Source organism: Uloborus diversus, chromosome 2 (assembly GCF_026930045.1).
Source record: "Uloborus diversus isolate 005 chromosome 2, Udiv.v.3.1, whole genome shotgun sequence".
NCBI lineage: Eukaryota > Metazoa > Arthropoda > Arachnida > Araneae > Uloboridae > Uloborus > Uloborus diversus.
This window is the reverse complement of record NC_072732.1, coordinates 149920710-149936177: the sequence shown is the minus strand read 5'-3', so window position 1 is coordinate 149936177 and position 15468 is coordinate 149920710. Positions and strand designations below refer to the sequence as shown.

Sequence of the window (15468 nt, the reverse complement as noted above, 5' to 3'; positions counted from 1 at the left end):
CTTATTTAACTATTCGTACATTGTTCCATTTTCTTTTCATTTATTCATTCTAAATTTCATTTACGGATTCATTTATTCAAAAAAGCTTTTTATAAGCAAGTAGAAAGTAATTCATTGCAAAAATATTTTTTTTTTCACTTTGCCCCATGAAACAAAAAAGGAAAAAGTTTCCACGTTTTATTGAAGGCCCAAAATTACTGCCAAAAATAAAAAGTAATGTTTTAATGCAACTATTATTATAAAATACAATGTTCTTTCTTTTTGTACACTAATTTTCAAAACAAATTTCCAACTAGGTTCATTTTGAAAAAAAAAATCAGTCATCTTAGCCATTTGACTTTGCCCTACATTCCCCTACTGTTTTGAAATGCCACACCAGCAAAAACAGAAGATTTACTCCGTTTCATTTACCTTTTACACCTTAAACAATCACATAGTGAGCTGTTTAATGATACAATGAAAACATTTAGAATAGAACGTCAAAAATCCGAACGTATTCTCTATAAAGTTTTAATAAACTGCTCGACAATTGCTGAGGAACAAATACATTTCATGAAATAAACAATTGCATACTAACTGGTCAAGACTTAACATATTGAGGACTAACTGATCAGGCTACCTCGTCCCCACATTATACAGGGTGTTCCAAAAATGACTTGTTACAAACTCTGTAAATTGTAATTATTTTTGTGATTAATTTGTCGTTATCTAGCTAAATTCGATGTTTATTAAATTATCTTTCATCAAAAATTATTGTAGTAACGTATCCTGTAAATAGTTTCTTGTCATGAATATACAGCACCCGTACATTCGGCTGAAGTATACGGCCCTCTCATTTCTGAATGATAAAATTTGTGAATGAAAGAAATAAAATAACGGTCTACGATTTTCGGGAATCTTTTGGAATATTGTGGAAACTTTTCGATGTGTATAAATAGCGGCCCGCATGATAAAAAGTCAGTTTTCGAGTTAGTTTTTGCTTGTGAATCGTTGCAGCGGAGCGCTGGAGAGCATTTATTGCTCGGTTTTGTGAAGCCTTTTGAGCTGTATTTTTGCGTATTTGGAAGTAAATACGTGTGTAACCGTTGAATTTACGGTGTTGAGTGATATTTGCTTAATTGCTGATGATTAATTTAGCAGTTGCTGACGATCTTTCCTGTACATAGTGCAAATAAATTTCCTATGTTTTTCTCACGAACTGTGTCGTCCTTTCAAGAAAGTTGGAAGTCGCACCGGATCCGTTACAATTTTGGCGCCCAACGTGGGGCTTCTTCTGGACTTTTTTGGAGTAAGTGTGACTTTCGACATTTTTTTCATAAAGACTCTTTGAATTTGGACTTTAATTTTTTTTATGGTGATTATTAAAACACATTATTAAATGGATGACCAATTAAAACAACTTCTGGAAGCAATTAATGCTGTGAAAAGTGACTTGACTGAAAGTTTGACGGCTAATCAAGACCAATTTAAAAATGAATTGACTGCAAATCAAGTACAATTGAAAAATGAATTGGCGGCTAATCAAGAACAATTGAAAAATGAATTGGCGGCTAATCAAGAACAATTGAAAAATAAATTAGCGGCTAATCAAGAACGATGGAAAAGTGATTTAATGGTGCTGAAAAATGATTTAGCTTCTAAACAAGAGGAAATTAAAAACGACCTTACTTCGGCAAAGACTGAGATGGAAAATAAATTTAATGAGATTGAGATCGAGTTGATGCAATTGATGAAAAATTTGAAACAATAGAAAACCGTATGGCAACAGTTGAAAATCATGAAGATGAGAAAATTAAAGACTTAGAAAGGAAATTGGCGATGTCTCGAAGCGGTTCTGCTGACTTTGGACATTCAGCAACACGACCTTCAGTTAAGCTCGCCACATTTGACGGCAAATCCTCGTGGCAAGTGTACAAGGCATAGTTAGTGATAGTTTCCGAAGCAAATGGATGGGACTCGGTTACCAAGGCCTGTCATCTTGCAGCATCCCTGAGAGGTGACGCAGCGGACATTCTTCAGACCGTTCCGGACAGCCAGCGCCTGGACTTCGCCGCCCTCACATCTGCGTTGGAGCTTCGCTTCGGTTAGAAGTGCCAGAGTGATTTCAGCCGACTCCAGTTGAAGTCCCGTTTCCAGAAAACCGGGGAAAACCTGCGAGAGCTTGCGACGGGCGTCGAGAGACTGTCTCATCTTGCTTTTTGCGACTGTCCTGCGGATATTCGAGACAACTTGGCACTCAACTAATTCATCGACGGAGTTCGGAATCCAGAAGGCCCTTCGGATGGCGGATGTAAACGACCTGAAATCTGCTTTGGTGTATGCGATGAGATGCGAGGCCGCCCAAGGAGCAACCCGTGTGGATCGCCATCCCATCCGGACTCTGGAAGCTGATGAGTCTGCTTCCAGGTCGTCCCATCACGCTGAACTTGAGAGACAACTCGGTGACTTGGCAAGACATCTGAACAGCATAACAGCCCAAAAGAAACAAGAGCAGAAGTGCTGGAAATGCGGTAGTGAAGGGCACCTGCGAAGGAGTTGTCCGGCTCGCCAAGCTACGCGAGGGAAGGAAATCACCTCCACCAGAGCTCTGCAGATTTCCTCTATTAGTAGTGGCAGTGATGGACTTTTCATTTACGCACATGTAAATGGGAATCCTTGCAAACTGATTGCCGACACTGGAGCCAATGTGACAATCGTTAGGACAGATGTGGCTCGTGAATTTGGATTGAAACTGTTGTGGATATCGCCACGCGTAAGTGTCCAAACTGTGACAGGTGACAAAGTTGAGATTGAGGGTAAAGTGGACTTGGAAATAGTGTTTGGGAATGCCACCTACCATCATACGGCATTCGTTGCTGATATCACTGACCCCCTTCATTCTCGGATTGGACTTTTTAAAGAAATACGACTTCACTCTTGACTTCAAGACTAATGAACTGCACTCGATGAGAGAAGACATAGCCATCTTCAACGCAGAAAATGACGTGAAATCCGTTCATCAAATAATAGCATAAAATGACTTCACCATACCCTCTAGAACAGAATCATTGATACCTGGCTACATTTAAGAAAACAATAGCTTCAGATTCGGCCTCATTGAATACCCTAACCTAAGCAATAACCTAAAAGGAGTGCTGGTAGCATCTACGCTTGTGGACCTTTCTAAGGGTGTAATTCCTGTGAGAGTCACTAACGTGAGTGAAAGGCCAAGGAATATCCGGAAAGGTGAAGTGTTAGCAATTTGTGCTCCAGTAAACTGCATCATTAGAAGAATCAATTCCCTCGAGACTGTGTCTTCTGAGCCCTTGACATCGAAGTTAATTGGGAGTGCGCCATTATCGAAAGATCAAAGAACTGCTGCGGAACAATTGGTGGACGACTTCAAGCAACTGTTTTCATCTACATCGGAGGATGTTGGCCGTACGAATTTAACGCAGCATAGGATCTACACTGGAGAACACCCCCTATTAAACAGCATGCAAGACGACTACCGTTCGCCAAGAAGGAAGAGGTTGAGACCCTCCTGAAAGAGAAGCAGGAAAATGATGTCATCGAACCCTCATCCAGTCCTTGGGCTTCTCCCATTGTCTTGGTCCGAAAGAAAGATGGTTCCACCAAATTTGTGTCGATTACCGACGGCTGAATGAAATCACCAAGAAAGACAGTTACCCTCTTCCACGGATAGACGACACCTTGGACACTCTTTCCGGACACAAGTGGTTTCCGACCCTGGACTTGAAGAGCAGCTACTGGCAGGTTGAGATACATCCTGATGACCGAGAGAAGACAGCGTTTACAACTGGACAAGGCTTATGGCAGTTTAAGGTGATGCCCTTCGGCCTCTGCAATGCACCAGATACGTTCGAGCGTCTTATGGAGACAATGTTAAGAGGACTCTCTTACGAATCCTGTCTGGTCTATTTAGACGATATCATCATCGTGCGACGCAGCTTCGAAGAACATTTGGCATATCTTAGAAAAGTGCTACAAATGCTTAAGGAAGCCAATCTGAAGTTAAGCCCGTCCAAATGTAATTTGTTCCGCAGGGAAGTGACTTGGTCACATCATCTCTTTTGAGGCTGTACAAACCGATCCAGAAAAGGTATCTGCGTTCAAGAGTTGGAGTCGTCCCGAAAACATCCATCAGCTGCGAAGTTTCCTGGGACTCTGCACGTACTACAGGAAGTTTGTGAAGGGTTTTTCCAACATTGCACTACCTTTGCATAAGCTGACGGAGAGCAAGCAAAAGTTTAAATGGTCCAAAGAATGCGAAGATGCGTTTTTACGACTGGAGGAGGCTTTAGCATCGACGCCTATCCTTGCATACCCTCAGCTCGAAAAATCCTTTATCCTGGACACTGATGCGAGCAACCAGGGCATCGGAGCTGTTTTATCCCTAGAAATAGAAGGCAACGAACATGTCATCGCTTACTGGAGCAAATGCTTATCAAAGCCGGAGCGAAATTACTGCGTCACCAGAAAGGAATTACTGGCCATAGTGAAAGCTGTAGAACACTTCCATCATTACCTCTACGGCCGGAAATTTCTGCTTCGGACAGATCATGCCTCGTTAACTTGGCTTTTGAACTTCAAAAATCCGGAAGGCCAGATAGCCAGGTGGATACAGCGACTCCAGGAATATGACAGGGAGAAGAAGCACCGAAAAGGGTTGTCTCACGGTAATGCAGACGCTTTATCAAGGAGACCCTGTCCTGAGAACTGTCATTATTGTTCCCGAATCGAGGAACAGTAGGGAACGACTAGCCCTACTGCCTATCAGGTGACAGTGACTCCAACATCATCAGAACCTGATCCATGGAGTGCCGACCAAGTTCGAAAAGATCAACTCGAAAACCCAGACATAAAACCAATTTTGGATTTCATGGAAAGTGACAGTCGGCGACCTAGCTGACAGAACGTTTCCATCTTCAGTCTTGCAACAAAAAGATACTGGGCTTTATGGAACTCACTCCATTTACGGAACGGCGTACTGTACCGAAAATGGGAATCTGATGATGGCAAAACATCTAGGTGGCAGTTACTACTTCCCCGAAAAAGGATTTCAGATGTTCTGAAAGAAATACATAGTAGTCCGACTGGAGGACATTTTGGTGTCCTGAAAACCCTTAATAAAGTTCGGGAGCGCTTCTTCTGCAGCAAGGCGAAGAATGACGTGGAGAAGTGGTGCCATTCTTGTGACGCCTGTGCTGCTTGTAAAGGACCGAAGAAAAGAAGCAGGCGGAAGCTACAACGAAGGAGCTCCTTTCGAACGAATTGGGATCGACATCCTGGGTCCTCTACCAAGAACTGCTGATGGGAAGAAATACATTCTTGTTTCCATCGACTATGTCACCAAATTACCCGAAGCATATCCCATTCCAGATCAAGAGGCTACCACCGTAGCAGAGATTCTAGTCCAACATTGGATCTCGAGATATGGAATACCTTTGCAGATTCATTCCGATCAAGTTAGGAATTTCATCTCTAGTGTGTTTAAGGGCCTATGTCAAATTCTCGGAATTAAGAAAACTAGGACAACACCACTACACCCACAATTGGACGGCATGGTGGAGAGATTTAACCACACAATCCTGAATAATCTATCGCTTATGGTCTCCAGAAATCAACAGGATTGGGACAAGAAGCTTACCTTTGTTCCTGCTGGCCTACCGCAGTACTGTCCACGAGACTACCGGATATGCCCCATCTCAGATGCTTCGGGTACCTTGTGATCTCGTCTTCGGTCGTCCTCCAGATGCGCCTTCATCGCCTGAGGAGTACATCCAGGATCTCCAGGCCCGGTTGGAAGACGTTCAGAACTTCGCACAGGAGCGGATCAACATCACGGCGGAGAAGATGAAGACACGATACGACACAAGGTCTACTGGACATGAATTCAACGAAGGCGACAAGGTTTGGTTATGGAATACCATCCGACGGAAAAGTCTTTCACTCAAATTGCAGTCGCATTGGGATGGACCCTAAAAAGTCCGTAACCGACTGAATGACGTCGTAGTGAGGATCCAAAAATCACCTAATGCAAAACCTAGGGTTGTACATTATGATCGGTTAGCCCCATACTTTGGCCATAATTCATGAATATTACGTAAACAACCATGGTTGATAACATAAAAGTTGTAGATAATATTTTTGCTTTTAATGTTTAGTAATATTTCTTGTTATTATTGTGTTTTCTGTGTATTGTTGGTTATTATTTAATGTGTGTATTTGTGATATAAGTTTGGCACCCTTTCTGGGGATTGTACTGCCCGGGACGTGCAGTCCTTGGGAAGGGGGCAATGTTACAAATTCTGTAAATTAATTATTTTTGTGATTAATTTGTCGTTATCTAGCTAAATTCGGTGTTTATTAAATTATCTTTCATCTAAAATTATTGTAGTAACGTATCCTGTAAATAGTTTCTTGTCATGAATATACAGCCCCCGTACATTCGGCTGAAGTATACGGTTCCCTCATTTCTGAATGATAAAATTTGTGAATGAAAGAAATAAAATAACGGTTTACGATTTTCGGGAATCTTTTGGAATATTGTGGAAACTTTTCGATGTGTATAAATAGCGGACCGCATGATAAAAAGTCAGTTTTTTAGTTAGTTTTTGCTTGTGAATCGTTGCAGCGGAGCGCTGGAGAGCATTTATTGCTCTGTTTTGTGAAGCCTTTTGAGCTGTATTTGTGCGTATTTGGAAGTAAATACGTGTGTAACCGCTGAGTTTACGGTGTTAAGTGATATTTTCTTAATTGCTGATCATTAATTTAGCAGTTGTTGACGATCTTTCCTGTACATAGTGTAAATAAATTTCCTGTGTTTTTCTCACGAACTGTGTCGTCCTTTCAAGAAAGTTGGAAGTCGCACCGGATCCGTTACAGACTGATACATTTGAAAAATCAATAAAAACTAAACGGGCAGCGATGGAAATATACCGTTTGTTGCATTATGCTTGGGACAACAGTAAATTTTCAGAAAGACAAACCATTTTGGCTTTCTTACTGACGGCGTTTTCATTAATACCTTTTAAATCACCTGCAGCGCCATCTGTTGAGGAACTTGTAACTAATTTTGAAAGTTTGTTTGTTTGACTATTTACTGTTGTCCCCAGCATAATGCCACAAACGATATGTTTCTATCGCTGCCCGTTTAGTTTTTATTGGTTTTTCAAATGTATCAGTCATTTTTGGAACACTTTGTGCAGATACTTAACATTTGCTATGAAACTTGTTGAATGAATGAAATCTTCTTACCATACATCGAAGTAAATATAACATCCTTCTTTATTTTCTCATAGACAAAATCGTAATTTTGTGGCTTTACAACACTTCCTCCACTAAGAATTGTCATCAATGAAGTTAACTTGTGTTTCTTAGCTGCAAAATCACGAGAAGAATATAAAAATGAGCTGAAATAGTTTTAAGTTGCAAACTGAAATACAATTGGTAGAAATAGTAATATTGGTAGAAAAAGAAAAATAGTCAACAGAAATCAATTATCGCTTGACATCAGTTTCTAAATGCCCCTGCAACTATAGTTGGAGCAACCCTAACCTGGCAGCATCATAATGCTGCGATTAAGATCTGCATAGCCTTCACAATGTTGCCAGGTTAGGTTTACCCAAACTATAAATCTAAGTTATTTGCTTTAAAGCAAAAACAGTCTTCATATTTGTACCCCTTACGTAGTTGCTTACGAAAGCTAACTTCCACGGAATAGCATGAAAGGTTATAAAAGGTTATAATTAAAACTAGCTCACATCGTTTTTTTTTTAATTAATATTACAAGGGAGATTTTAAAAAAAATTTCACGTTTTGTCTACTTAATTTTTCGAAGGGCATTCATTTCGTTTAAATAACTTTTAGTGCATGACTTAATTCTGCTTTCCTTTTTAGACTATCGATACTGTCAATATATTTGCAGATAACTTAATTTGAACTAACCTAGTTTAAAATGAATCGGAATTCCCCCCCCCCTTCATTTTTGTTTCAAATTCCAACAGCATTCCTTTTCTTTCTTAATTTTATGTCCTGCACAAAACTAAAGTCAGAAATTAGGAGTTGAGAGTCTCAGCAGAAACATTGTTTTAGCTAGTTTTAAATGAAAAAGAATTTATTTAGCAGTTTTTGACCTAATTGAGACATATTTGTTTCAAAGCTCTTTGTAGAGTGATAGTATCAAAAAACGAAAGAAAAACTTTGGAGCTGGTTTTGTTACGAAACGCTTTATCTGTAACTAACGTTTTCAATTTAAAACGTAGATGATTTTTGAAAAAAAAAAAACGAAAAGTCAAAAGTATTTCACATTACTGAAAACCTCATTTCAATAAACCAGTAATAACAATAATAATAATGGTGATAATAATAATAATAATCAATGATAATAATGAGGATGATAAAAATCAATATTATTATTAATAACTAGCAGTACCCGCACAGCTTTACCCGTAGCAGAAAATTAAAAAGTCATTTGGTTCGCCTGTATATTTACAAATAATGGATGATGAATTTCTCGCCAATATGCTACATTAATTTGCTCGTCCATGTTATAGTAATTTACTCGTCTATGTTACGGTAATTCGCTTGGTATTGCTGCAGAAAAATTAAATCCACCAATGGTGGCTTTAACGTGGAACAGAAAAAGAACAAAATCGAATTTTCGAAAAATCGCTTTGAGGTACTCCCCCCAATGCTACGAACTAATTTTGTACGAAACTTTAAGAAAATCGGCCGAACGGTCTATTCGTGTAAGAGACATACAGACTTACAAACATTCAGCTTTATTATTAAAAAAGATAAAGAAAAGAAAACATAACAATAGTAATTAATAATAATAACCACCGTTTTCTTAAACGTACTTTTCGAAACTCCTATTTTCCAATAATTGCAAATATTATTTTTTCAACGATATCGTCGCCATAGATTAACGGTAAGATATCTCAGTGTCATTTCTGAGATTAGATATCTTACTGTTGCTCTGAGACGCCAATATATGTATTTATTTTCTTATTATTGATTATTATTAAATTTAGTTTTGTACTTACTTGGCAAATACCCTCTTCCCTGTAACTCATCCAGTACATTTGTAGGAAGAAATAGGTTTGAAAGTTCATATTTATCGACCATATCCCAGAGATACGTCGGAGTAAGAAAGTACGGTACTCCTTCGTAAAGGAGGGCCGTCAAACCCACGAAATGCAGAGTGGTCATGATATTCCATGATGCCCAGCCAACCTAAATGAATTAAGAAAGATGTTTTCGAAATATGTATCTTCTGATGAATATGTCAAGAACTTAATGTAAGAAATTTTAAAGGCATCAATGCGTAAGCTAAAATGCGTTTACATCCATTTTTACCTCAAAAACAACAACAACAACAACAACAAAAAACTTAACTAGGAATACCTTTTGTCAGAAGATATGATTATATGAAGCAATGCAAAAACCAAACAGGCAATAAATTCTACTCGCTAAAAATCTGCTCGATTCCATAAACGTATCACATTATTCTAAATTTTCTGACTCCTTTATTCTTGTTAAATTAAAATTCCATACAAATCAGTAAAATTTGCTTACAGGCGATCCTTTGAAATCTTTTTTTATGAGTTGAGTGGCACAAAAATTAAATTTGGTCTAATATAAAGAAAAAATGCAATAGGCTGCAAACATAGACTAATAATAAGAGTAGACCGAGCTTTCTCATTCTTGCTGATAAAGAAAATTGGTTCATAGATGTATCATGTGACTAGTGGAAGGGCTTGGCGAAGACTTTGGCAGCATGGTTGCTAGATGGCAGCATTATCTATAGTTTGACACTCGACATGTATTTTAAGACAATGTGTTTTCATTAAAAAAAACTTCCAGGTGCAGAGATTAAACTGTTTTTCTTTTAGTTATGCATTATTTTGACATTAGTAATAGTTTTCGATCAGTTTTCGGTAACTTTTATTTCATTTGGAGCTGTCAGCGTTGGCGTGAACGAAATGGCGTAAACGTTTTGCGTTAACGCAAAAATGTACTAATCGGTATCTTAAATTGAAATTGAAACTGTAGGTAAAAATCTTACCGTTTGCTAATTCTTCTTGGTCGCTTGCATCTTTTATTGCTTAGAGAGTTATTGAAATTGACTAAAGAAAATGCACAATACTATCTAAACGAAAAACTCACTATATTAACAAAATATTTACAACTTAGAATAACAAATTTACAAATCGGACTCCATAAAAGATCATTCTTCCGTGTTCCATCAATTCTATTTATTTTATTTCGCGCTGGCGTTGATCGTCTGCTACGATTAACGCCCACTGTTGCTAGGATATCCACCAGTCACATGGTTTGGTTTATGAGCAGCAAAAGGGTTGCCATAGCTCGGTCTACTCTTATTATTAGTCTATGGCTGCAAACGATATTTTAGATCCACTACAACTAGGACCATTCTGATTGGTGCATGAAACAAAATTATTTTAGAATTCAGAATGATGCTATTCGCAACTCCAACGAACTATAGGGGGCACTGAAGTCACTGTCTAATGGCGGAATTGAAAACTAAAACAAACGCACATGGTAACGAAGAAAATGCTAGTAGTGTTGTGATTTTTGTTCGTACGTATGATTGTTTCGCTTTATTCTTTTTAAATTAATTTTCAAAGTCTTGTGGATATTCTGGCCCACGTAGAAAGAAATGAGAATTCAAGAAGCATTACTAAACGTCAAACATTAATGCAAAGTACGTAGTTCATAGTTCTAAGCAGCCATTTTCACGATGTTGAATTCGATATTTATCAATTCTTGATAAAACTAAATAATAATTGTGGCCTGACAAGGATAACAATTAATGCTAGAAAATTTAATATGACATTACAAATTATTACCAAAAGAAGATGATACTTCTTTGCTTTGCTTTGGCTAGCACTTGTTTTCCATTTGTAGCTGAGTTATTTCTCTTGAATTCCCGAATCGGTTAATTTAAAAATTTTCTGTTTCGATTTTTCTAATTTCTGAGTTACGATTTAATTGTGTCATGTTATGCAAATCATCAACAAAATTCTCACGGATATATGGTGGTAGTTTTCTTTTCAGTTGATTGACCATTATTTCCTTTCACTTATCGAATTCTGTAATCTTTACTACCATTTTATTCCACTCATGATAAAAATTAAAAATGGTTTAACTAAAAACGCGAAATCTCGCCAAGGCTACTTTGCTCGCACAATACCAAAACTATATAACCCTAAACAAATTTGGCGATACCTTTCAGCTGAGAATAAAAGGAATAAAGTAAATTCTTTCTCGGTTATTCATTTTGTTCTACGATAATATATTCAAGAAAATATTTTGCATACTGTCCATTCCAACTAAATGCTGCTGTAAAATATGGTAAGTTTAATTAATTTAAGATTAAAAAAAAACCCATATTCTTACGAATTCATACAAACAATAAAATTTTTTACCTTGTATAACGTTATCCAAGTTTGTTAATCCAGTATTTTCGCTTTTACCAATTATTAAGGAAATAATGAAAACTAACATTATTTTGAGGAGCTCGAGAATACTACTAAGGGACGAATTAATTTCTGTAGCTGAAAGCAAACTAAGACACATCGATTGCGTTAATAAATACTCAGAACAAACTGCCTGTGTTTACGTCAACAGACACACGTGGAACGCTTCATTTGCAGTTTTGTAAATCACCGCAAGGTAGCGTATTCGAGCGCTGGAGTTCCGAATTAGTATGTTTTTTCTCGTGTAAAGATCTGGCAATGAACAAATTGTTTGTATTTTCAGAAAGTTTGATGGAATAAGGATTTTTTCTGTTAAAACATGCTTTAGAATTCTAAATTTAAAAGTAAGTGATAATTATTTTTAAAACTCAAATATTAATTTCGTAATAGATGATTGCAAAAAAGCTACTCAATGTAAAGTTAATTAGTAAGAATCGTGTTTCATACTTAACAATGCAAAGAGATCAGTCTGTTTATATTTGTTAACTGTTTAAAATTTCATTGTGTTTCACCTTTGCGAACATTTCTTTTCATGTTTGGGCACTTTGAAAATGTCTATAAAATTCAGAACGGGAATTCAAAAGTAGGAAGAACTAAATATCAAAAATTTTAAGGGTTTCTTGACTGTCGTTTTTTGATAGTTTTTTGAATAAACTGTATTTAACTGCATGAAGTCCCTTTTTGGTGCTGTAGTTTACAATGAGGACAAGTTTACTCATTTACATCCGATTACGAGATTTAGAGACGGTAGTTTCGTCCTTTATATGGACTCATCAATCTAGAATAGTCATAACCAAGATCTGGAGGCAGTTATCTTCTCATTAAAGTTGAGATTGGCTTCAAATTGGTAGCTAAAATTAATTTAACACTGCAGCAATAGTTCATAAGCAATGATACCGTTCAAGTCAGCCCAGCTTCTTACAATGAGGTATATAATATAAAGCAGTAGAGTTTGTTTGTTTGAACGCGCTGAACTCGGGAACTGCGGGTTCGAATTGAAAAATTCTTTTTTTAATGAATAATCCATTTATTGAGGAAGGCTATAGTATATGTAACATAACGCTATGACTAATAGGAGTGGAACAGCAATAAAAAATACTATGAAGACGGGAAAATTTATATTATAATATGAAATGCTCGGAACGCAAAAAACATGCGTAACCACTGTGGCTCGAGGTGAAAGTACGGGCTTCGTGATCCAATGAGTGTAGCTTTGAGTCAACCATGAGGCAAATCTCAAGGGTACTTTTTAGAGAACATTCTAAAAAATGCTAAAAATGATTTGTAAAAAAAAATTACAAGACGTATCAGTGTGTTATTTTTCTTATTAATTATTTAATTAAAAATGCTGAAGATTTTGTTTGTTTGAACGCGCTCATATATGAAACTACTGGTTCGAAATGAAAAAATCTTTTTCAGTTAAATAGTTTTAAATTCCAGAGAGACTTTATTAGGTCTTTTGAAAAAATGTGCACGCATTTTAGTTGAAGAAAAATAATCATTTATCAGAAGGGGGACGGTTTTTTTTTTTTTTTCCTGTTCAACGGACATCCTTTAATTTCTTAGCACGGGCATCGCCGAGCGAATACTGCTAGTGAGGTATATGGGTCGTTCCGACGAAAATGGTTAATTTCATGTATGGCACTTTTGGATTTTTTACAGAAAATTTGATAGTTAATATGAATTAATTACATTTTTTTCTTTATTCTTCATGCAATTTTGTACCATGAGGTATCTCTTGTTTTTAATATTTTGATTTAGGAATTAAAAAAAAAATATGTTATTCACAAAGGCAAACTCTTGATGTCCCAGCTTCAAAACAGTGACAGTTAAAGAGTGATTTAAGTAATTGCTTACATGCAATAACAAAAAAAAAAAATCCAATTATATTGCAACACCTTTTTTGTAACAATTTAAACAATAAATTTTTTTTAGAAAAATATTTTTTTAATGAAAATGCCGGGAATTTACAATTGTCCCTACAGTTTACAAATTTTGAAATGTCCACTCTGTTACAGTCATTAAAGAATAAAAGAATATTTTTACAAAAAAACTGGCAATACTTTTGAGATGACCAGATGGTAAAAACTAGGGCTCGACCGATGGCATTTTTTGGCCGATGGGCCGATGCCGATTGTTGGCCGATTGTTCAAAGATGGCCGATTGCCGATGGCCGATTGTTTTCCTCCAAATGGCCGATTGCCGATGGCCGATGGCCGATGCCGTTGGCCAATGGCAAAAAAAAAAAAAAATAAAAAAATAAATAAATAAATAAAAATGTAACAGAAATAAATTGATAAGACTGTGAGGGATTTAAAGGATCATTGATTCATTTCACTTTACTTCCTTTCTACGAATAACGAATTGTAATCACAAAAAAAGAAAAAAAAAACAGATTTCGACCTAAATTTCTATTTTACAATCACCCAATTTAAACTTCACAAGTTTTTTCGGCACATCTGTACATGCATATGTACCTAAGAACATAGAGATGACCGAAATATTCATTTTGAACTCCTCCTTAGTTAATTATCGCAAATTCTCTTGTGATGTCTTCATGCGCGTAAACTAGCGTCACTCAAAAACGTTATGAAATAGTAAGTTGAAAACTCATACGTACGTAGTATGATCTAAAAGTTCGAGGACAAGTTGTATAAAACCTTACCCTGAATAGTTCACATTACCGAAGTACATCTATCTACAAAATAGTCACCTTGAACGACTATGCACTTCTGCCAACGTTCGTATAGCTTTTAGAAAGACTCCTGGAAGACATTTATCGCAACCTCCTGTAAAGCCTCTTGCGTTGCTGCTTTAACTTCATCGTGGAGAAGAAGGCGACTTTCATGTTGAGGATGCACGGTTTGATTGCTCAGTACTCTAAAAAGACAAACAAATAACATAACGTTTCGTCAGACTTAGTTCCGTCTGACTTTTACCAAAACGTCTTTAATCTGTTCCCAGCAGAAAAAAAATCATTTGCATTTACGCCGCTTTCTTCGGTCAGGAGAAGATAAAGCTGCATCACAGAAGGTAGCGAAAAATGGCTTTCAGGAGTGTTTCCAAAAGTTATATGAACACAGGCAGAAGTGTAGTTCCTCAAGGTGACATTTTGAAGGTGGATGTGCTTCGGTAATGTGAACTATTCTGTGGAATGTTTTATACAGCTTGTCCCCCGAACTTTTGGATCGTACTACGTACAATCTGTAGTTATGCTTCTCCTTTTTTGACTGATGTATGATGGATGACAAAGAACAACAGCCAAAAAAAAAAAAAAAAAAGGAAGGAAGAAAAACAAAGAGACTGTTTAAATAACCAATTGTTTTTTTTAATTGAACACATAACTAAGATTTCAGTAATATCGTAATAATGTATGGATTTAGATACACTAAACATAGTTAAAAAACATTAAATTATGTTGTTTAATCATTCAAAAAACAAATTAAGAATAAAACTATGAAACCGTCGACAAATTACGCAATTCAAGTGGAAAGATCGCTCGTAGACATTTTTTTAGTCATCAAATTAAACAAAAAAGGTAACAGATAAATTACAATATTAAATCATAATAAGAATATTTTTATACTTATTTAAAATTTATGAATAGAAGAGTTTGCATTTTTATAAAAAAGTTATAACAGTGACAACAATTTTGCGAAAAACAGAAATAGCCATGAAAAGAGCGAAGTTCTTAAAACGCATCTACAATAAACAAACTCAATATTTACACAAAGTTAATAACTGAATACATATACTACTTGATCTAATGTTTGCACACGTAATATTGACAATCTTTTTAATACAGAATCGCTACCACCAACGCCTCGGAATAGTTTCTGAATCTACTTCAGCATTTCCGAAGAAAAAATTCAAAAGTCCCTTTGATTTCCGAATAATGTCACCATTCAAAACGTCTTTAATCAATTTCTTACATTAATGCTCTAAATTCTTCCTAAACAAT

General features: G+C 36.5%; 1 protein-coding gene across 1 annotated transcript in view; it reads right to left on the bottom strand.

The window, feature by feature from the left end:
• The window catches only part of LOC129217409 (acetoacetyl-CoA synthetase-like), an 84259-nt gene that overhangs the window by 32773 nt on the left and 36018 nt on the right, over nucleotides 1–15468 (bottom strand). The window contains exons 11-12 of the mRNA XM_054851705.1: nucleotides 9051–9240; nucleotides 7261–7383 (exon numbers count right to left, since the gene is read on the bottom strand). Coding sequence (XP_054707680.1) covers nucleotides 7261–7383; nucleotides 9051–9240 — 313 coding nt within the window. The remainder of the gene's footprint in view (nucleotides 1–7260; nucleotides 7384–9050; nucleotides 9241–15468) is intronic.